Consider the following 23497-nt stretch of genomic DNA (forward strand, 5'->3'; position numbering starts at 1 on the left):
AAACCTAATGAAGCTTTCTTTATATTTGAACCCTTCTGCTCTGATGGTATGGCCCAAATAATAAATTATTTTTTTCTGCGTTGGGTGTAAGACCTGTAAAGTTTTCAGCACCGTAGCCAATACTGCCTGATGGCGATGCAGCATTCCAGTGAAGATGACCATGTCATTTCTAAGGTACAGGATTTGATTTGTCTTTGGGGGGTCTCCATTCTTTGCATGTTGGAAGTGACCAAAGCTAGTACCCACTCATCTACCCCAGATGCAGAGAAATACAGAGGTCAGCCAGATATTTCCAACCAAGGACGAGGAAACCCTTCGAATCTATGCATGCTCTACTTTTGGGGGACCGTCGGTTGATAAGTTTGCCAGAAACAGAGTATGATATCAATCTCATCACCTGAGTAGACTATGTGCTTGGTGCATACTGAGTGGTGATGGAGAGACATTACCTGCAAAAAGCATCCTCAAAGTTAACTTTGGAGGTGACAGTATAAACAGCCCCTAAATCAGCTACAAGTGCAACTTCTGTATTGTACATTGTAATGGTGCACATAAAGCAGAAAGAAGACTCCACGGCATCCTCCTGGGACATCACCATTATGCTCTTTATGACTTCCTCTAGTTCAAGTCGACGCCTTTGTTTGATTCCACCACTGCAACCTTTATGTGTTTAACTGCCCTATGCATGGTTCACATCTTTTCCATGTTTGTCTGCACCTGTGGCCAAGTGGTTGCTTTGTTGCATTATGTACATCTCTTCCCAGAATCCAGGTAATGTTGCTAAGAAGATCCAGGCTTTTCGCTGCCACAGCAAAAGCATGGGCGTTCCTTGCCCTATTTCTCTGTGCCGGTTTTAGACACAGAATTGTGAGTTGTTGTCACCATCATTACTTTCCACCATCCTTCAGTCCCAACACAATTTCGCGGGGTTTAGTCCAACTGGCCCCTTTTTTTTTGGGCGATAACATTACAGCAAGATATTGATTGTTTAGCACCTCTACCTATTGTGATAGCATGGTTCAGTGTCGGATCTGAGACTGACCGAAATACCCAATTTGTCTGGAAAAATAAACGCTTGAATGGTACATCTGACCGCTTCCGGCCAGGACCATTCGACCATTGCTGAAAATACTAAACATGCCGAGCGGGGTTGTGGGAATCTCCCCTGCTCCCAATGTTCAGTATTTTTGGCATCATCTGTTGCAGGGGTGTCCTCGGCTTCCATAACATTGGAAGCGGGGGACACAAATAGAAAAAAAAGGAAGAAAAAAGAAAAGGGACCCTGCGGCGTCGGATCCAACCCACATTGAAGCGACGGAACTGACGCCACAGGCTGCAGGAGAGGTGGCGGGGGACTGAGAAAAGGTAAGTAGGGGTGTGTGGGGGGACAGGATTTTTTTGTAACCGAGATAAAAACGTATTTGTGGAAAAATTGACTACGTCAATTACGCTGTGATTGTTTTTACCTCAGTAAAACAACCCAAATCCAGGCTGACCACAGTTGCTTTCTGATTTGGGGTTCCCCCGGTGTCTATGAGGTGCCAGAAGAATGGCCAGAGGGCCTACTGTGGGCACATGCAGTGTCCAGGAGGCCTCTGGGACTCGGGTGAATGCCCCCAGAAAAAGAACCCTCTGGGCTTAGCAGTAGGCAAGTCCAGTGGGTGCAGTGGATATCTGTGAAGCCACCAGTCATGCCCCGGGACACGTGTCCGCTGAGCTAATCCTGCAGTGAAATGTCCTCTGCCACTTGTCATCCAGCGACAGCAGATGGGGGTGCAGCGAACATGAAAGAACCTCCAAAACGAACTCTTTTCAAAGTATGAGGGGGGAACCTAAATTTAATAGGATAGGGCGTTTGCTATAATTTACCACCAAACAAATAAAAATCACCACCAAAAACCGTTTATGAGATTGTGTTACCCAGCTCCTGTGCTTGCCGTTTTCATTGAATAGTGAAATTCAGTTGTTTTTTCAGAATTCCTAAAAACACATGCAAATACATTTTGCTGAAATTCATTCTCTGAAAATCCTATTCTTGAAAACCTGAGAACTTGACAGTCAAATCCCTACTGGCTTTTTTTTCTCTTTACCTTTACTGTTGATCAGTTCACGAATAGCATTTAGTCGAATAATGCGGATACATGTTCTGAATTCAGCAATAATTGCCTTTACAGAAGTTAACTTTAACGGTTCTGAAAGTCCTGGCTGTTGCCATATTGTGTAGGAAATGGGCTGAAACTGCACCCTACCTCATTGAGCATCACCTATTTGAATCCAAAAATGGCCATGAGTCCATGCACAAAAGGTATGAGCGGACTGGCGGGCCAGTATACAAATATTGATTAAATGGCAGAGCAAATGTAAGAGTTCATAAAGAATGTTCTATTATGTTGTGTTTTCTTACTGCCTACTCCTAAAAAAAAAACAGATCAGCAAATGCAGCAGACTTTTCTGCCTAGGTATTGACTGCTATTCTGGCCTTGTTTTGCAGAACTGGAAAGCACTAGATATATTGCTATAGGCGTGATGGTCCCAGTCTTTCTTGTGGGAGCGGTTTCATTTATAGTCTGGAAGGCATGCCAGAGCGATTCCGCAGGTGATGTATTCCCTTTGCTTCTTTCCTGCTGGCAAAACCTAACTTCACAATTCACCTCAATGAAGACCTATAACATTGCGATCCACTTGCGCCGACTCTGACATCGCTCTGGTTGTTCTTCTGACGCCATGGTTTGTGATGTCATATCGATTTACATAAGAGAGAGAGAGAGAGAGAGAGAGAGAGAGAGAGAGAAGAGAGAGAGAGTGTGTGTGTGTGTTGTATGTGTGTGTGTTTGTGCGTGCGCGCAGCCAGTTTAGTCTAGTTTATTTTGCACTATTTTTAAAAATGCAGGTACCTAAGCAGGTGAACACCAGACATGTTAATTCTGAATTTTGAAACCATTTGCAGTAACGGGGACAGTTCTATTTACCCCCAGTGGAGTATTTTACTAATTGCACACCGTTACTGTTGTACCATGTTAAGAGTTCTTGGAAGGCTGGGTATCACCTTCAGCTACCAGTGTGAGTTCGTCATCGTGCCTCCTTCTTGGGATTTCCATGTTGAGAGGATTGCGAAAAAAGAGGAATGGACGTGAAGTGAAAAGAGTTTTTATTTTTTTACTTATTTTTCTTTTTAGGGCCAAACAGCGATGTTGACACCTTGTGCCAGGGTGAGTACAGTGTTGTGTGCAGTGTGCTCCATTTAAACCCAGTTACTTTCTTGAGAACACTTTCCTTCTCAGTTGGTGTGAGAGACGCGCCCCAAGTCTCATCTCGTTATAGAGACCTTGTGATATGCTCAACGCTTCCCGCTCATTTTAAGGGCGGTACAATTTGCCCTAGATGTGTATGGTGCTGTCCTCCTGGAAGGAAAAGTCAACAGAAGAGGGAGGGGAGAATGACTTATGGGAATTCAGGACTATTTCTGAGTCCTAACTTTAGGGGTGGCTACCTTGCTGGAAGAGGCGCAATTGAGCACAGCTATTTAGTAGGTACGGACAAGCTGAGGGAAAGATGCTGTTGTCAACGACCTGTAACCACAGCATCATTGGATGAGGTGATGCCCTGGACCGCGTGCATTTGTCCGGCGCAGGCCCACAGTGCTGCACTGGTAATATGAAACAGCCCTGAAGCCAGGCCAAGTTTGACTGGGCACTTGCTGGAAGGTTCTAGTTAAGGCAGGAGCACCATTTTAGATGTTGTTTGCAGATAACTGTATATGCCTCAGTGGGGGAAGGTTCACTATGCACAATGCAATATTCCATACAGGAGTACTGCACGTAATAAATACTGTCACCATGTGCTGTAACGTGAGGGGGAAGGGGGTTAGACTGAAAATAGGTGCAGTTTATGGATGTACTACTAGTGTGACAAATGCTAAACCAGTAAGGAAGCCACACAAAGACCAAAAGAACATACAAAAACAAGTTAGACTGATAACCACAAACCTAAAGAGAGGGACTATGAACACACTGATCAGCCGGCAATAATGTTGCCAACATGTTCAAGTTGACTTTACTCAAATTAGACATTCTAGGCAAAGGTCAAACCTGGAATGCCACTATAACCAGCAGCCTTTTACTGAAAGGCTATCCTATGATTATTGAAAAAGGGAAAACAAATTTGGAGGTGGATTAGCCACAGTTGTCCAGGAAAACATTAAACGGACCTGAATCCCCACCAAATGTTACCCCTCAATGAACCCATAGCCCCCAAGTGAAACCTTAATGCAGAAAGAAAAGCTGTCATCCTCACCTGAAACAGACCCCCAGGTCATAACTCCACCTTCCTACACCAATGGTTACAATTTATCTACAAAATATTCATAAGAAAGTGACACAACGGGGAGACCTGAACCCTTGGCTGGAGACAAACACCAATTAAACACACCTAAATGCTGTTCAACAATATGAAGGCCATGGGATTCACTCGAAAATCGGCTACCCTTTCACAAACACAGGGTAAAGTACTGGGTGTTGCATTCACACAGAATATAGCCATTAACGATACCAAAGTAAATGAAATGTTCTGGACAGACCACCACTTAATATCTGGAGAGATAACATTGCCTCCAACCAATGAAGTGGAAGAGGTAGGCACAACCCATAAAACAATATGGAGTGCTCTTAGACTCGTCAACAGTGAGCACTAAACAAACACTTTGACAGGACCTTGTTTAGAGAGTCTTAACTCGGGAGGCCCAGAGTCAAAACTAGCTCCAGCCCCCTGTGAAAACCCAAACAAGAGAATAATCCAAAGAAGAAATGGTACAATATAGAATTGGCCAATCGGAAAGGAGAAAACTAGAGCGAATGTGGAGAGGCTCTAAGTCCAGTGAGGACAACATTGTTTTAGACACCGTAGAGAATACAGATTAGCTGCAACAACAAAAAAGACGTAGGAGGGTCCCCAACGCCGAATTCTACTCATTTGCTGGGTGGAGTGCAAGTGTGCAGGGCAAAAGGCGGCATGCAAGCGTGTACAGCGTCTTTTGCCCTGCACTCTTGCACTCCGTCTTGCAAAGTGAGTAAAACTCACTGCCATGTACACTTGGAAGGCAGCATTTACAATGGATCCTTGTGGGGTCTGTCTGATTTTTACTGGCGCATAAAGCTGGTAGACCCCATACGGATCCACAGCACTTGCGCCAGTATGAAAATCCATACAGGTGCAAATGCTGTGAGCATTTGTATGGTGGAAAGGAAGGGAGCAACGAAGACGCAAGTTGCATTACGCCGCTCCTCTCCGTCTATGCGAATGTAGGAAAATGGGGCGTGGCGAAGGAAGCATGCGTAAAAGCCGTAAGCAAGGCTTTTAACCTATATTTCTTTACTAAGGAAAATGAGCTCCTACAAGACTTGTGCTGTATCAACAACACCTGCCACCCAATTGGTTTTGGGCAAAACAGCCCAGTTAACCCACCTGTTGCAGACATTTGGATGTAAACCCTGAAACACAAGTTTAAAAGCCGGAGAGGAGGTCTCGGACTTCACACTTCTGACAATGATAGAATGAGCCAACAATGAGTCGGGAAAGAACTCCAACTATCACACCAGCACACAATTCCATGTGCCCTTTGCCCAGCACAAGGCGAACATGGACTTATTTCCTGACTCATTTAGTTGACTTCCAAATGGTGAATGTCTGAGCGCTCACTGCCTGCATTTGAATCTGTGATATGCACGTTGCACACAGATGTCTGCAGTTCGATGGGGGCTATTGGACGTGAATTAGGCCTCATAACATTATCAACGCACTATAAGATAGAACGGAGATTCTTGTTTGCCAAAATAATGATGCCCAGTTACAACTCCTGTATGGGTTTATTTGGGAACCTACTGACGCAGGGAAAACACTTTGGATCAAAGCCCCTATTAAGCTTTGTAATTAATTTAATAGATTCTCTGATCAAATTAATTGAAACATGGATTTAATATAGACTATTAGGCATTTAAGAATGAGATCACCGAAAAGGTTGATGAATGGGACTGGTCCAGGAATACGGAATATTTAGCCACATTAAGTAGCATGACTCTAGGCAAATATTTAGATACTTCACCCCTGCAAACTATCTAAGTTTAATTATGCAATTATGGCTTAACCTATTGCCCTCATTAATGATAACAGGAGCTTGGTACCATGTTCCCCCTCATGATAGTCTGTAGACTATACAAAATGTCCCTGGAATATACGTGCCATCTTCTCATATAGTGTCCTACAAATCTCTCCCGCTCTCTCTTCCTCTTTGCTCAGAGTTTTTTCCTTTTAAGAAATTTCACAAAACATTTCTTTTTAACTCCGATGATTAAATCTTCTTAGTGATTCTGGCGTCCTCTCTTGGCTTTTCCGTGGCTCCTTTTCCCTTCCTCTTACTTGCTGTGCACTGAGGCTTTTGAGCGAGTATCGCCTTATATGAGTTGATTAACATTAAAATTAACGCAGTATGACTTATTTTATAATAAATAAGTAAATAATACGAATTTAATTGTTCAAAATGAATTTTGGTCTTGTATATTATCGGATAGATCTATAATATTTTCCAATTCATTATTTTTTTAAATTATACTTGATTCAACTATTTTACTAGTTTCATTATATCTTTCATAGAAAAATATGATAACACAGCTATAGGCAATTAAGCCTTCAAACGTCTAACCGGATTAAAAAATCTTATTAACAATCTTATTAAGCAGCTCATAGCTACTTCATAAATGGATGACTTGGTTGGTTATATGATGATTATGAGTTAAAGACATTTTAATATTGTGATTTAATGAAATGTAGCTTTTAGTGAGTAGATGAATTTTAAAGTATGGTTGAAAATATGTAATATTTATTTTGTAGAAGTATCATAACACACATTTAAAAAAAAAAAGATGTCTGCAGCTGCTCTTTTAACCCACTTCACCCTTACATCCCAAATCCCAGCAGAGTACTGTGGTGAACCTAAAAAGTGTCAGGTTCAGGATGTTTATCGAAATAAAAAGTAAAAAGCCTAGCTAACCCTACTTCTGGGTTAGGTAAATTTACGACTAGTTTTTTAGGTAGTTCCCTACCTAACAAAAGTAGATATAAGGCTGCTCGTCAAAATCCAAAAAAAGAAATAGTCCTTCGTCCAAATCCTAATAAATACCTGGCCCTACCACTTTAGGAAAACTTAACAAAAAGAAGGCATTAGGAGCAAATGGCCTGTATCATTGGGCTTCTGCCAGGCCCAATCACTCGGATCCCTTTTCCAAGCAGATTTGGGGTCTTTTTAAAACATTCGTCAAAGTTTATCATTTTCTTGTAGTACAGTCTGTAACCTCTCTGCAGGTTCTGTATTTAAGTTCTTCATTACATGCGGGTCTCTCTTTTTAGGAGGACAGGTTTTCTTAACACGACTTCATCAATCTTTTATTAGACAACGGCCTTGTTTTCATCCTCTTATTCTTTTAAATATATATCCTGTTCCTTGGACTCCCCAAAATCCTCTGGCCCTTTGTCAGGGTTACGTTAGCAGGGCCTCAATAGGGTATCTGCCCATTCAGGTTTTCCAGGCTCCTGTAACCCTTTTGGCTTCTCCAGCCTTGAAAGTCTTTCAGTCTCTCTGGCCTCTCCAAAGCCCTATGGCCCTGTGATAGGCTTGCTTTATATCTGCTCAGGTTTATCTGGCTCCCAAAACCCCTTGTGGCTTTCCCAGCCTCGATAATTAAAGTGTCTCAGCTTCTCAAAGCTCCTCAAAGTCCTATGGTCCTCGGATAGGCTTGCGTTATCTCTGTTCGGGTTTATCTGGCTCCTGTAACCTTTGCGGTTTTCCCAGCCTCGAATATCTCTCTGTTTCTCAGGACTCTCCAAAGACGGATGGCCCTCTGATAGGCTTACTTTATCTATGTTTGGGTTTGTCTGGCTCCCGTAACCTTCGCAGCTTTCCCAGCCTTGAAATTCTCTGTTTCTCAGGACTCTCCGAAGCCCTATAGACTTGCTTCAGCTACACTTATGAGGGCGCCTGCCCACTCGGGTTTATCAGGCTCCCGTAACCTTTGTGGATTCTCCAGCCTCAAATGTCGCTCACACAATGGTTCACCTCTCCCCAAGGTGTTACCTCTTCACAAGCATTTGCTTTCTTTCTGTTGCTTTGCTCTGCAGCTAATAAACTTCTCTAGCGGGGCTCGGTCTTCCGGGCTCCCCGCTTCACTCTTGTCTCTGCATTGGTTATCAGGCCCGAGGCCCACAACGGCTTCCATGTGGTCACGGCACCAGATGAGACAGTCGCTTTACCATCCCGTCTCTCTCTCGACCTAGCTTCTTGGTCGGTCAGGACGCCGGCGTCCGGCTAGCAATTTGCCCACTCCCCATGCTACCAGTGGCACTGCAGCTACCATTGCTCTGCCCCTCCGGGACGTCTCTCTGTCAGAGGCTCGCCTCTGTGTAGGATTCTTCCTCCCTGATTCAAAGTTTCTCTTTGCTTTATATGCATCATCCAAAACAAAAGGGGTGTGTCTTTCCTCTTTTACTGTGAAGTTTAGGCGAGATCCAGCATTACCCGAAGCCAAAGAAATGGAAGCAATGCGACTGTTTGGTGGAGTCAAAACAGAATTAACAACAGTCTTGCCAATTCCCATGTAGGCAGATAACGTAAGCTGGACTGGGAGTTCCTTACCGTAATGGGAGTTCCTGTCCCCAAGAGGGGAGTCACTCCCAGTGGGTCCAACTTGCCCAGAGCCGTAGGGAGGGTCTTGCTTAGTGGGTTCACCTCCCTAACCTCAAAGGGGAAAAGGGACTGAAGGCATGCCCCTTAACGCTCACACCAGAGAGAATACAACCCGCTAGGGAAGAAAGGCCCAAGTCGATCTTGTAAGGATAACAAGTTTTAATCTCACACATAGATGAGAGCAACATCAAAGAACTCTGCTGCCAAGAATGTTCTACTAAAAAAGGGTACACGCAGAGGCTTAAAAGGAGACAGATCATAATTGTGACGCAATGCATACAGTAAAAACCTGTGCAGCTGGTTGGTGTGCGCTTAAACAGGATCCGCCTGTTCCATAAGGGATGCCAGGTCATTGGTTCCAGCCGAGTCCATCCGTCTTCCATCACATGGGTGCTGCGGAGATCATCTTCTTGTCACTGACGAAGGTCAAAGGACAAATTACACTCCGAACACAATGCTACTTCATTGTTATACTGTGCACCAGGCCGGATTTAAGACTGGCACAAAGGAGGTTCTGGGGCACTCTGACCTTCACAAACACATTTCACTCACAAACCTTCACGCCATCCAGTTCCAATGTCTCCACCCTCGTTTTGAACTATAATTTATCCCTACCAGCACCTCACAATACAAATTATATGATTGTAGATCACAGACGTACAATGTCCGTTCTCTTTGAACATTCAAGGCTTGTTACTTTAGGGTTGATGGTGAAAGGTCACCTGGTGCCCTGGAATTCAGAGATCTTTGGGCTTAGTCAATTATATGGGCTTTAACTCATTGTCACTGGGGGTTGGGCCGTGTCATGCTTTGGCCAGTGCGAGATAAAATGCACACCAGATGCTGGTCTCTGATCGCGGCCTTGTAGGGTGCATTCCTCTCGGGTAGAAAAACATCTTTGCAACACTATTAGAACAGTGAATGAGCCTTATGGTGGTTGGAGGTGTGGGCTGTCCTCATGGGAGCTCGCCAATGGCTGGAAGATTCCCTCGTCTAGCAATTAGGGCCCATTGCATGAAATGCTGTATGCGCTGCACAGGTCTTATCTCCTAACTATAGTTACTAACATCTACGCAAAATGCACTAACATCTACACAAAATGGAAGTCTTGCTCGTATCCTGGGCTAACTATGTGGGTTGATTATATTGGGCTTGGATCCTATCACCGTCCTCCCTCCACCGAAGCCGCAACGAAGGGGGAACAAGTGTGGAGCTACCTGCCCGCAGCTGGGGAGTGTTTCCAGCTACTCCTTAGCTGCCCTTGGGCCATTCAATCAAGGCCCCCACACCACCTGACTTCCTTCTGTTGGCCCACCACCAGGAGCAGCATTTGTTTGCCAGGCAACGCCTGACAGTTGGAGGCCACGTCCACCTGCCTCGCTGTCATCCAGCTCACCATAAGATCCGCCTCCAGGCGAAGCCGCGGCAAAAGTGAGGCAGAGTGTGACATAGCTGTCTGCTGCTGTCCGCTGCAGTTCCGCTCCTAAAGGGTTCCCAGGCATGCAGCATCCCTCCGGCCTGCTCCTTCCGTTATTCTCTATGGTAACCCATCCCTCTGCCTGGCCTTCCTTCAAGGTACTGTGCTTAATCACCATGACGTCTCCATACTCAACAGTCCTTCACCCTCCAACCCCCAGGCAGTCCACCACCCCACTGCTTCAACTCGTTACACCAACCCACTCTATCCCCAGCATGTTGACACTTTCAACATCATTGACCTTGCCTTATGGAACGCAAGGTCTCTACAACAAGACCGCTGCTGTCTTGGACTTATACCTACGTCTAAATCTCCACTTCCTCTGCGTACTGAAACATGGATTCCTCCACACAATTCAACAGTTCCTGCGTCACTCATCTCCTCCTGTTCCTCATTTTCCCACTCTCCCCGTACCACCGGACGTGGTGGCGGCGATGGCATTGGACTTCTATATCACACAAATTACCTACCTGCTCCCTGTCCGGTACCTCTACCGGACTTTCTCTACTTCGAATACATGTACAAAATCTTCACCTCACCACACGCTATATTTATCCTTTCTCATCGTCTACCGTCCACCTGGCCCACTAGGGTCTTTTTGTGAGGACATTGGCCACCTCCTAGGTCAAATCTCACATAGCCCCATACCACTGATCATGCTTGGCGACTTTAATCTCCATCTCTCCACCACTCACCTAACTTTCCCCTTCCTCTCTATACTCAACTCCTACCTACTCACCCCTCTCTCTTCTCCAACCACTCACACTTCCGGCTCCACTCTTGATCTAATCTTTGTTTCTTTCTTCACTGCTACCTCTGTATCTGACCTCCCTAACTAACTGTCGGACCATTCCTTACTGTAAGTCTCTCATTCCCCCCTCTCCCCCTCCCATTCCCCCTCCCTCCACCTCCTTCTCCAGATGCGACCTATGCAATTTTGATTCTTCACCTTTCTACGACACCTGCACCAACTCCCTTCCCCCTCTCACTCATTCTTCCACTCTCTATGCGAATGAGGCTACATTCACTCTTTCCTCATCCCTCACTTCTAGTTTTGACCAGCTCTACCCTCTCACCACCTTCCGCCCCGCCCACAAACCTGCTCATCCCTGGCTCTCCCCTCATCTCTCATCTATGCACTGCTTCCTCCGCCGCCTTGAAAGACACTGGCACAAACACCGCTCTCCAGCCAACCAGGCAACTTACTTCTCCTACCACACTCTCTAGGACAACTGCATCAAATATGCCAAACAAACTTACCTTTCAGACCTTCTCCACACTCAATCTACTCACCCTCATCACATATTTCAAACTCTGATGCTCCTTCTCTGCCCTCCCACTCCTGACCCTTCTATTGCCTCACCTTTCTCAGCTACTGATCTCGCTAACTTGTTCTCCTCCAAGGTACATACTCTACATCAAGATTTTCTGCAATCCCCCTCGTATATCCCCCCTCTCCATCTTTCCCAACACCCCTCCACCACCGTTCTTAACTTTGCGCCTGTCTCAAACTCTGAAGTATCCCTTCTCTTGTCTAAAACTCCCCCTACCACTGCCCCCGGGAATCCTCTTCCCACCTCTCTCATTCCTAAAGTCTACTCGCTCCTGATACCTTTCCTTACTTCCTTTTTCAACACCTGTCTTGCTACCTCTATCTTTCCCTCTGCCTTCAACCATGCAATCATCATTCCCATCTTGAAAAAACCCATTGCAAACCCCCTTCTGGTGTCAAACGTTCACCCCATTCCTCTCTTAACCTTCCTATCCAAGCTCATTGAACGCCTTGTCTACTCCCAACTCTCAGCACACGTCTCTAATCTCTCTCTTGTCCCTCCTACTCAATCAGGGTTCCGCCCCCGCCAATCCACTGAAACAGCTCTTACCTCCATTCTTAACTCCCTCCTCAAAGCCCACTACTCTAAACATTCTTCTGTCCTTATTCTTCTCGACCTATCTGCTGCCTTTGACACAGTAGATCGCTCTTTACTACTTGACTCTCTCTCCTCCTTTAGCTTCAGTGGCCCTGTCCTCGCCTGGTTCACATCCTATCTATCTAACCGTACCTTTACCGTTTCTTGGGACAGCTGCACCTCTGCTTCCTTTCCTCTCACCCATGGCGTCCCCTGAGGCTCTGTACTTTGCCCTTTTCTCTTCTCCCTGTACACCTTCCTCCTATCATCTCTTCCTTTGTAATCTCTCACCACTTCTATGCTGACGACACTCAGTTATGTTTCTCTTTCTCTTCCTTCACCCCCAACATCCATCACAAACTCACATCCTGCTTCACCGCCATCAAATTCTGGATGACCTCCCACTTTCTTACCCTAAATGCTCAGAAGACAGAAGTTCTATTTTTTCCTGCTAATGTCCTTCCTCCTCCTTCTCTTCCTCCTTCCATTCTCTTTCCTCCCTCCTTTTTCCCTATCTCGCCATCTGCCCGTAATCTTGGTCTCCACTTCAACACTAATCTCTCCTTTGCTCACCATTTCTCTCTTATTTCCAGAGCCTGTCATTTCCATCTGTATAACATATGCAAAATTCACCCTTTCCTTACTTTCCATGCCACAAAACTTCTAATATCCTCCTTAATCTTCTCTCGACTTTTCTATTGATCTGTTCTCTTTTTTGGCCTTCCTACCTCACGTCTAGCGCCACTTAAATCAGTCTGCCACTCTTCCATCCCTTTTCTCTGTCTTTTTTCCCATTGGGATTCAATCTCTTCATCCCTTACCACACTGGGATGGCTCTCCTTTCACTCTCAACTCAAGTACATCTTCATTTGTCTTGTCTTCAAATCTCTCTGCGGTCTCGCCCCCTCCTATCTTGCATCCCTCCTCTCCTTCTATTCTCCCTCACGTTCTCTCTGCTCAGCTGATCACTTCTGACTTACTGTACTGCGCACCCCTTGTGCACAATCCGTTTTCGATCCTTCCAACTTCTTGCTCCTCTTCACTGGAACCTTCTCCCTCTCTCTTTCCGGCCCATTACTTCCTATTCCTCCTTCTGCTCTTCTTTAAAAACGCACCTACTACAGTCACCTGCCTGACTGTCAACGGCTGATTCTGAACACCGATCCTTGTTGCATATGTTATGTATAACTGACTGTTCTTTGTAAATTGTTCTGTAAATTGTTCTTTGCTACTTGATTCTAAATATTGACTCACAGTGCCTAATTTATGTATTGCATATTGTTCTCTGTAAAGCGCTTTGGTTAAAAGCGCTATATAAAAATCAATAAATACAAATACACCTGGCCCATCATAGTGCTTTGAATGCTGCTCGCCTTACTCTAAAGCGCTTAGGGGGGTGGAACGGGGTCACCCCTTCCCAAAAAGGACCAATGGTCCAGATTCTTCACAGTACATTAGTCTCTGATTAAATCAATGAGATGTGTCAATGAAAAGCAAGTCTCCTTGCAAGGTTTGGAATATTGGTTTACATACATTTTTAACGAAATGTATCACATTTTACAGATTTGTACAAAGACAATGTTAATTCATGTATAATTCCCTATCAACTCCTGAATAGATACAGAAGCAAGGCCAGCCTCAAGAACATTCATTCATGCTTAAAATGATTCACAACTGCAAGGGTACCTGGCACTACTGGCAGGTCTATACATTGTAGCACATGCATCACTCCTGCCAACAAGGGGTTACGCCCACCGTCTTACCAATGGCACTCATGGCAATGTGTCAGCTGTAGTTAGATGATAAAAGTCTGTCTCCTTCCTGTTATTATGGCCAGCTCATAGCCCTTCTCTCAGCAGACTAACAGGTCCGATGACCAAGAAGCTATCTTGGAGAACCTTCCTCTTGCTCTGCGTCTTTATTGTGGTGAAGCCATCCCGATGCCCTCGACACCTGCCGCAGCTTTGTGCCTGCACGATAATGCACGTCATCCAGTTCTTGTCCCACGCCTACTTTGCCTTCAGTAATGTACTAGCCACATCCTTCACCGGTCCAAAACGCTCAGAACATGAGACCTTCACCCTGCGGCATGCCAAAGCACCATACTCGTTGCTGCATTCACATACATGAAGCACCGGATCACAGCATATCCATTGTGTCATTGCTCAGGTTTGTGGGTATCAGTGTATATATACGTGCCTTTCTTTCTGCTCGATAAAGCACAAATGCAGCAGCAGAGTCCATTATTGATCACTTTCAGTAGTTCTGAACTGAAACAAATATGCAAAATAATGCACCGAGGAGCATCCTGGAGTCGTGGTTCTGTTTTCTGGATGTCTCTAGTCAACTACACCAACTTCTTTGATGATGTTTGCCTGTTTTACTTGTAACTGCACCACAAATAACAATCCTGCCTTCCTTACAACACAGCATCCTGCATTTTACGGCGTCTAAGAACACCAAGCTTATTTAGGGCACAGCAGTAGTGCTGTGTTCGTTAACTCTAAACCTCACTCTCTTGACACAATCTAAGACATCTAGTCTGGCCACCTCTAGATAGATTTTATACAATACATTTTAACACAATAACAATCGTAGGCAAAATCAGAAAAGAAAATATTCCGGACTTTAGAATCCTATTAAATATGTATGGCTAAACCAGCAGTACCCAGCATATTATACAATGTTCTCTTTCTGTCTATCTCTCACGGTCTGTCAATGTCTGCCTCTTTTTGTGTGGGCAGACTAGTATTGCCAGGTGGCTGTTTGCTACAGCCACTCCAGCTGTTTTTGACAGCTGCATGGGAAAATTAAAAAAAAGATATAATGAAAGGGGGATTTGGTTTTTGTGAAAAAGCAGCTATTTCAAAAGGCAATTATTGAAGTGTATTAACATTGTAAATTGGCTTTTTTTATTTAAAAATGACAATGTTCATTTATTATTATCAATTCCAGAATATATTTGAAGCAAAGTAAGTAAGTTTCTTACACACTCCATCCTCCCACGGTTTCCTCATCTATAAAATCTATCTACCAACTGCTCTTCAGAAACGTTTCTGCCATCAGTAGGGTCCAATGCGGCTCCGCGTCGGCTCCGCCCAATGCCTCTACGTGCCACACAAGGGACATGACGTTGGGGCCATTATATATAGCAGCGCCATGCCCCCTGACCTCAGTTCCTTTTTTACAGCTGTAGGAAAAGGGCTCTTAATTCTTATTATTCATTTTACATAATATTTGTTTTACGTCTCTCAAATTCATCTTGATGCCAAATCTGAAAAGGGTTAGCGGTTCAAACCATGTGTGGATTGTGGGCATCAGATGCATGTCGTGCCAGTCGATGCATCTGAAGATGCTTTGAGAGCATGATGTAAAACATTTCACCTTCCTCAACAAGGAAAAAAGTGATAAGCGGGCCCCTTCGATGTTGCCGGGTGCGGACCCAGCACAGAGGAACGCTCTGTTGTCCAAAAGGACAAAAAGAAGAAGAAACGCTGCAAGCAGTCGAGATCCTCTGGTGGTTCTTCACAGCATCATTGTTCTTCATCTTTGAAGAAGAGGAGCCACCACTCTAAGGATGGCCGAGAGGAGGAGGCTCGCAGGTACCTTTTCCCACCCAGTCCTCTACCCGAGAGAAATGGAAGGCCTTCAGGATGAAGATGCTAGACATCTTTGCCAAGGCCCTGATGCCGCCTGCTCTGGCCCAACACCAGAGGTCATGGCAACAGCGTTGTTGCCTTCGACCAGGCTGACTGATCCCACGGTGCTTGAAAGAGCCGGCAGGGATTCCGCAATGAGACGTGACAAGATTACGTCAAAAGGGCACACCATTCCGTCTCTGGACGTTGATCCCCTTACTTCTGGTCTATGTCCAGCAGCCCCATCAGTGCCGACTGCCAGGTCGACACTGGAGTCGCAAAAGAGTTCCTTCCGCTCCCAGAATGACATATTGGTCCTCGTTAGAAGACATTTGTGATTAGGAAGGGGACCTTGTCCCTTTCCTTGTAAGGGTGCAGACCTAGACTCAGGACACAAAGGTGGCATGCTTGTTGGTATAGGGTTTTTATTGAACTGAAAATAAGGAAGAATCCTAGCTAGGAGGGGTATCCCTGCCTCAACCAAACTATGGATAATGTCAGAATGTCTGTCAAATGTATAAAATTCACTGTCCTATGTCCTAAACCTATTACCACCCCTTACACTTCAACAGAAAACCTATAACTAAACTACACCTCGCTTATAACAGTATGACTCCCTTAGTCTGGATGCTTTAGGCAGTTCAAAGTTCCAAAACAATATTGGGAAGGGGTTTTCATTCCCCAAGCGTTCCTCTGGTTCTCTTCATCAATGGTCTCCTTATTAAAATTGTGTCGTCTGCCAAAGGATATGATACCATCCTCTTGTCTTCTCGTGATTTGTGCAAAGGGTCTTTTTTCCGCCTTGGGCTTTCTGTAACTTGTGCCAAAAGGCCTTGTCCCTTGGACTTCTCACAATTGTGCCAAAGGTTCTTTGTCCCTGGTCTTCTCATAAGTTATTGAAAAGGTTTTCTTCACCTGGACTTCTCGTACTTTGTGCCAAAGGTTTTCTTCCTCTGGAATTCTCGTGCCTTATGCCAAAGTTTCTCTTCCCCTGGACTTCTCATCTTTTATGCCAAAGGTTCTCTTCCACTGGACTTCTCGTGTTGTTCTGTGGGTCCCAGACCCCTTGTTCAACTCTGTAATGTCTCTTAACTAAGGCCAGTTAACTTACCTGCCGAGCCTCTCTTTCAGTCCCTCTGGGGTGCCCTTTCACCCCTTCCGTTCTCAGCTTGTGTCTCTCTTCAGTCCCACTGGGACGTGGAAGATGGCTCTGTACTTCCACCCAACCACAGCCTCTGGGGTATCCATGTGCCTTCCCAGTCCCCCTCTGCGTACCTTTGTACTTAGTTGGCAAGGGTTCCAGTCCTTAGCAACACTGGACAGCTTCTGCGGGTTCCCCAGGGCTCTTGCGGTCTTCCTTCAGTGTTTGGCGGCTATACCATGCTGGTTTCTATCTGTATGTTGGGTCTCGCCTGAACCACTCGAGCGGCTTTGCTTCTGCCTTGCTGTTCTCTGCTTCTCTGTTCCAGACAGTCTGGTATGCCACAGGACCTCTCCTCAGCGTTCTGCTCCCTGGTGGGAAGCTGATCTGGGGCTAGACAGACCCAGAGGGGAGTCCCTTGTCCGTTTTTATGTCCTGACTGCTTTCTAGCTTCCAATAGCTTGCATGTTCGTATCGGTTCCACGTAGGGCTCTGTATCGCCTTGCTCTTCCTCGTGACAGTACTTTTGAAGTTATCCATACTTACTCTTCCCCCACTCTTCCTCGTCATAGTGTTATTTGCCTGATGAACACAATTACTATGTATAAGGAAATTAGTTGAAGCCAGAGGAGAAAGAGAGGATGGGGGTATCTGATTCCTACATGTACCGCAGGTTGCCGCATGTTTAACAGCATGATGGTGTGTATACAGCATTCTCCCTCAACAGTCTTCACTTCTCCCAGAGAGGGGGTACCCACACATTATATCCTCCCACTGAGTACCCCCCCAGAGGTTCAATCAGGTAGCAGCCTCACCTCCCTGGCCCCATGGGAAGGGTTCCACTCCCGGGGATAAGTGACCACATCGAGGGATTTGTCACACCTTCCACCCGAGGGACATGAGAGAATTCCCACAAGAGTTTTACAGGGAAAATGGATGACTTGCGGCCGATTTGCAGGAGGCTAGTGGCCTGGACACCTCACCAGAGGTAGTCATGATCCCTGCTTCCACACCTGGCAAGCCAAAGGCTGATTTTCAGCACCTGATGGTGAAGGAGGTTGACACCTTAGGGCTTCACACCGATAAGAGCAGTACGATCTGACTGCCATCTTATACGAGGGTCCTAAAAAGAAGACTTTATTGCTTTTCAATTGGGCAGTAGAGGGGTTAGTGATGGAACTTTGGGCAAAACCGGCTTCAGTTCTCACGGTGGCCCGCGACGTAGCCAAGAACCACATGCCTTCTCACCCCATGTTTTTTTCTGCTAATGCTTCCCTGAAGAGTTTGGTGGTGCAGGCTGCTACGGCAAATCTAAAGACTAACTCTTTCCTGTCTTGCCCTCAACAGGGAGAGCAAGAGATTGGATGCATGGGGTAGGTAGATTTTTGGCCCTTCGAGCCTTGGTCGCCAATGTGTACAATCCTCTTGCTCTTTGCCCATGTTTTCCTTTGGCCTGTGTTCAGTTATGGCCAAGGCGTCTGAAAAATCCCCATAGGGGGCATGGCGGAAGGCTTTTGGAAGGCTTTGAGGCCCTCATCAAGGATGTCAAGGATGGCAAGGAAGCCTCTGGTCAAATTATGAATTCTGTCCTGGGCACTGCAGAGTATATCGCAAGACCAATGTCCACCAGCACAGTCTTCTGAAGGTTGTCTTGGCTAAGGAAGTCAGGGTTTGCTACTGACGTACACGAGAAACCTCTGCACATGCCCTTCGATGACAGGAACTTTTTCGGCACCAAGGCTGATGAATTGCTCCAGAAAGTTCAAGCCTCTAAGGCTATTGCCAAGAACTGTGGATAGCAGTGCAGCAACAGTGACCTGTGACCCTGGTGAGCAGGGGGAGGAGGGGTTTTCGCTCCTTCGCCACTTATGCCCAGAGAGGTAGAGACCAAGCACCATCGGGCAGGCAAGGGCAGTGCCACCCATACAAGGGTAGGGGCCAGGATGCACCTAGAGAAGGTGCTTACACTCCCACTATGCCATCCACAACCCCCAGCACGAAGCATCTCTGACTTCCACTATCTGTCCCCTGTGCGAGGCAGAATATCACGTTTTGGCGAGGAATGGAGAAATACCACCTTGGATGCCTGGACCTTACAGGTCATCCAGCAGGGATACTGTCTCCCCTTTGCCTCCAGGTCACCCCCCATGCCATCAACCCGACTGGAGGAGATCCAACAGCTTCTGGCAAAAGGGACCATAGAGATGGTACCCTGCTCAGAATGAGGCTGGGGTTTGTACACAATGCACTTTCTGGTGCCGAAGAAGGGCAGAGGCCTCTCAACTTCAGATAAGTTCAAGATGGTCACTCGGGCTCAGATCCTGCATTCCCTGGATGTGAACGACTGGCTAGTCTCCCTAGATTTCCAGGATGACTACGTCCATATGGATATCCACAATAAGCACTGGAAGTGCCTGAGATTCAAAGTGGGCAACTGTCATTTCCAATTCAAAGTCCCCCCCTTACTGCCTTTCTTTGGTACCCATGGTTTTCATCAAGGTGCTAGCAGTAGTGGCAGTTCGCCTCAGGAGGGAAGGCATTCATGTCTTTCCCTACCTCACCAGATCTAACATCGGCCCACCTGTACAAGATGTGCAGCCTATTGCACAACTTCAGCTTCACCCTGAAATTCAAGCAGTCTCAGGTCTCGCTGTCCCAGTCCCTCTGATTTATCGTGTGGTCTTGGACACTTGCCTGGGTTGGGGTTTCCTGTCTGAGGACAGATTGCTGAACATCTGCAGGATTGTCCAGGTTTTCCAAACCTCAGATGACAGTTCCAGTTGTCTTGGGAGTATAGCTCAAAGGCAACGTGCTCGCCTTGGAAGCGAAATGACATAGAGCACTATAGGTTTGATCCCCGGGTCAGCACTTAGAAAACTCTGGGAATTAAGCGTGTTATAAAAAACCTATCATATCATATCAGGCTCTGCTTTTCTGTGCTTATTGACTCTAGTGGCAATCATTCAACTTGGTAGTGCCATAGGCCAGTCTGTGCATGAGGTCACTACAGTGGTTTCTGAGCTCACAGTGGTTACAGTTTCAGGGATGAACTTCGGACCTTCCACTGGTCTTGGATTTCCGACATGACTGTACAAAGAAACCTAGATGTAAATGGGAAAACTCTTAGGGCCGTCCCTGATGGGAAACGTTTTGACGCACCCTACAGGGTTTGATTCCCTGAGCATATCAACTCACACACCCTTCCTGCAGCCACCAGTTTGTATCATCCAAAAAAATCAAGCACTCATTGAGGCACATGTTTTTATTGACTCTAGTGCGACTGGGATATATATACACCAGACCATGGTGAAAGCACACAAGCTGCCCTATGTAAAAAAGCCACATCCAGAAGCAGCCCGAGCAGGAGAGGGTCAGGCACTGTCCTTTGGTCCTATAACTACAAATAACATCACTCTCACCATGATCTATGAGGAAGACCATAAGGAAGAAAATCAGTTTGATTTCATCAGCGCTCTGCATTATGGTATCATCTTGGGTATGAGTTGGTAGAAAACATATAACCTGAGGACTGATTGGTAAACTGGTGAAATCTGTTTCGATTCAGTGTTATGTTCCTCTTCGGTATCCAGTGATGTTACTGAATAGAAAACAGAGAATAACTTTTTTACCGAAAATGAAATACCAAAAGAATATCACATTTTTTATTAAAATGTATATGGGGTAGGGTAAAGGGGTAAAACAGGAGGGGAGGGGTTGGAGAGGGTTTAGAAGCACAGGGAAATGGGGGGTGGAAGGGGCACCCCCCAAATTGAAACAAAAAAAGAAAATTGATATTATTTCAGTAAAAAGGTTTCAGTAAGAAAGTATTCTCTGAAATGTAATTCGTTAACATCTCATAGTTCCTCCTTGTCATGTCGGAATACTGAAACCGACATAATTCCCATATGCTCACCCAGTCTTAACTTTCTTATCTAGAGTACATGACATTGTGGCTGTCTCCTCTCCCATACCATAATGTTATGATGACCTTTTGGACGTGTTTGACAAACAGGAGGCTGTATTATTGCCATCCCACAGACAATATGATTGTCCTATAAACCTGGTTCCTAGGGCTAAGATACCATCTGGACATGTTTGTCCTGTCACTGAGGGCGAAGACCACCACCTCTTGCAGTACATACAGGACAATCTCCGTTCAGGGTTCATTCGATGTTCCACATCTCAGGCAGCTTCCCCCTCTTTTTGTGCCAAAGAAAGGAGGGGAGCTACGTACCTGTATCGATTACCGCGCAGTGAACGTTACCACAGTGAAGGAAAGGTGCCCACTACCATTCATATCAGTGCTCGTAGATCAGATAGTTGGGTCATAGGGGAGCAGATCACCTGGTGCCTATGCCTATGTGATGAATGGAAGACAGCGTTCAGCACCCAATACGGCCTCTTTTAAAAATCAGGCCATGCTGTTTGCATTGTGTAACGCTCCAGCCACCTTCCAGAGATTTATGGATGACATCTTCCTTTACCTTCTGGACGAATACGTGGTTGTCTATCTTGATGATATATTGATATTCTCTGTCTCTTGATAGCCGTATCGAACATGTAAAAACTATTCCCATATGTCGTTCTGTAGACGTGTGACAACAGTTTTAGTCTGTTTGCCAAAGCAGCAAAATGCATCTTTCATACTTCTATCATTGAATTTCTGGGGCTTGTACTAACACCTCATGGGGCACAGATGGACAAGGGCAAGGTTAAGGCGGTGCTCCAGTGGCCTGTTCACTCAAGTTAAAGTTCCTGGGGTTTGTGAATTTCTACCGTTGGTTTATCCGGGATTTCTCATGGATGGTAGCACTACTGATGTTCTTCAACAAAAAAGAATATCCCATACCACTGGAACAAGACAGCCCAGCATGACTTTGACTCCTTGAAACAGGTTTTCGTTTCAGCCCCCGCACTCCAACATCCAAAACCTGACTTAACATATACAGACAAAGCAGACTCTTCTAACTTCGCTATTGGTGTGGTATTGTCACAAGTGTGCTCATAAACACAGGAGTTACATCTTCTGGCCTTCTTGTCTTGAAAGTTAAGTTCAGCGGAACAGAACTAGAACTAGCCACCTGTGCCATGTGTGAGGAGTAGCAACACTATCTGTTGCATGCCTGCCATAAAGTGACGGTATATACAGACCATCGTAACAGCCCTCAGTATTGTTAAGTGCACCAATGCCTGACAGGCAAGGTGGCATCAATTTTTTCTGCCTTTGATTTTAGGATCACATACCGGCCTGGTAGCTCCAACACTAAGGGAGACGCACTTTCACGTATGCATATAATCTAGACTGAGTACTTGAAAACCATGTCTTGCATTATACCTGAAGGCTATGTAATATGTGTGCGTGATGTACCAACTGCCTTGCTCGAGGAAGTTAAACAGTGTGTCGAGAACAACCCACAGGAGGTCATCGCCCAGAAACTCACAGTAAAGGATAAGTTGCCCTATAATGATAAAGGGCTGTACCTTCCAGACACATCCACCCGCAAAGTGGCCTTGCAATGGAGCCACGATACAACCTTAGCTGGACACCCAGGCAGAGAAAAGACCCACAAACTGTTGAGCCATTAGTGCTGGTGGTCCAACATGCTGAAGGACACTTGAGAACATGTAGACACTTGTTGCAGTATGTACTCAATGCAAGACACGTAGAAACAGACCTGAGGGCTGTTACAACCTCTAGCCTTTCCGCCAGCCCTCTGGCACACAGTATCTCTCAATTTTGTGACACACCTGATCACAATCCTGTCCTGGAAGACAGTTTCACCAAAACTGGACACTTCATGGCCTCTCGTGGCACCCATGCAGCTCCTGCCTTGGCTATGCTTTTCATACATAACATCTTTCGACCACATGGACTGCCTTCGTTCCTGGTTTCAGACCGGGGATCCCAGTTTACTACCAGGGTCTGCCGCACACTTACGCAGTTATTGTCCATCGACCATCACTAGCCGTCCGTCTACCACTCACAAATGGATGGACAAACAGAGTGATAAAACCGGACATTGGGTCAGCATTTATTGTGTTTTACCCTCCAACTCCAACAGGAATGGCCCACAATGCTTCCTGTGGCCGGGTTTGCATACAATAACCAGCAATATTTTGATATCCATGCCTCTCATCCATGCATGCTTCTTGTACCTATTCCCAACAACTATACGGAACCTGTTGTGACGAATCTGAGGATGTGGCACCTTCTCCCCTAGGGGGAGAACTTTCTTATGGGGCCAGGGCTATGTATCCACAGTACATTAGCCCCCCTGTGGGTGGTTCCCCGAGGGAGGATCACATGGGGAAGGTATCCCCTTATGGGATTGGGGACGACCATTATCAGAGAACACGGTAATACCCCACTTCAATACTCAAGCCCTTCTCCAATACTACATACTCCTCGCCCCTCTCTAAATAGAGCCAATGTGTTTTGTTGTCAAGTCAGTCAACCTAACATACTTCACAAGACTGAAAGACCAGAGAGTACAAATGATCATGCATATGGTTTTGAAACTGATACTGTGAAGAGGAGGATGACCAGGATTCCAAGGATCACTCTAGAGAACCAGTGTGAAGGCAAGTGATTTTACCCAG

The 23497-nt window shown here is 45.8% G+C and overlaps 1 protein-coding gene across 2 annotated transcripts in view; it reads left to right on the forward strand.

Moving 5' to 3' along the window:
- Positions 1-23497, forward strand: part of LOC138515939 (uncharacterized) — a 671334-nt gene that overhangs the window by 618309 nt on the left and 29528 nt on the right. For both annotated transcript variants that reach the window (XM_069630710.1, XM_069630709.1), the window contains 2 exons: positions 2492-2596; positions 3177-3209. In XM_069630710.1, the coding sequence (XP_069486811.1) occupies positions 2492-2596; positions 3177-3209 (138 nt within the window). The remainder of the gene's footprint in view (positions 1-2491; positions 2597-3176; positions 3210-23497) is intronic.

Source organism: Ambystoma mexicanum, chromosome 6q (genome assembly GCF_040938575.1).
Source record: "Ambystoma mexicanum isolate Mex_15411 chromosome 6q, UKY_AmexF1_1, whole genome shotgun sequence".
In the NCBI taxonomy this organism is placed as follows: Eukaryota; Metazoa; Chordata; class Amphibia; order Caudata; family Ambystomatidae; genus Ambystoma; species Ambystoma mexicanum.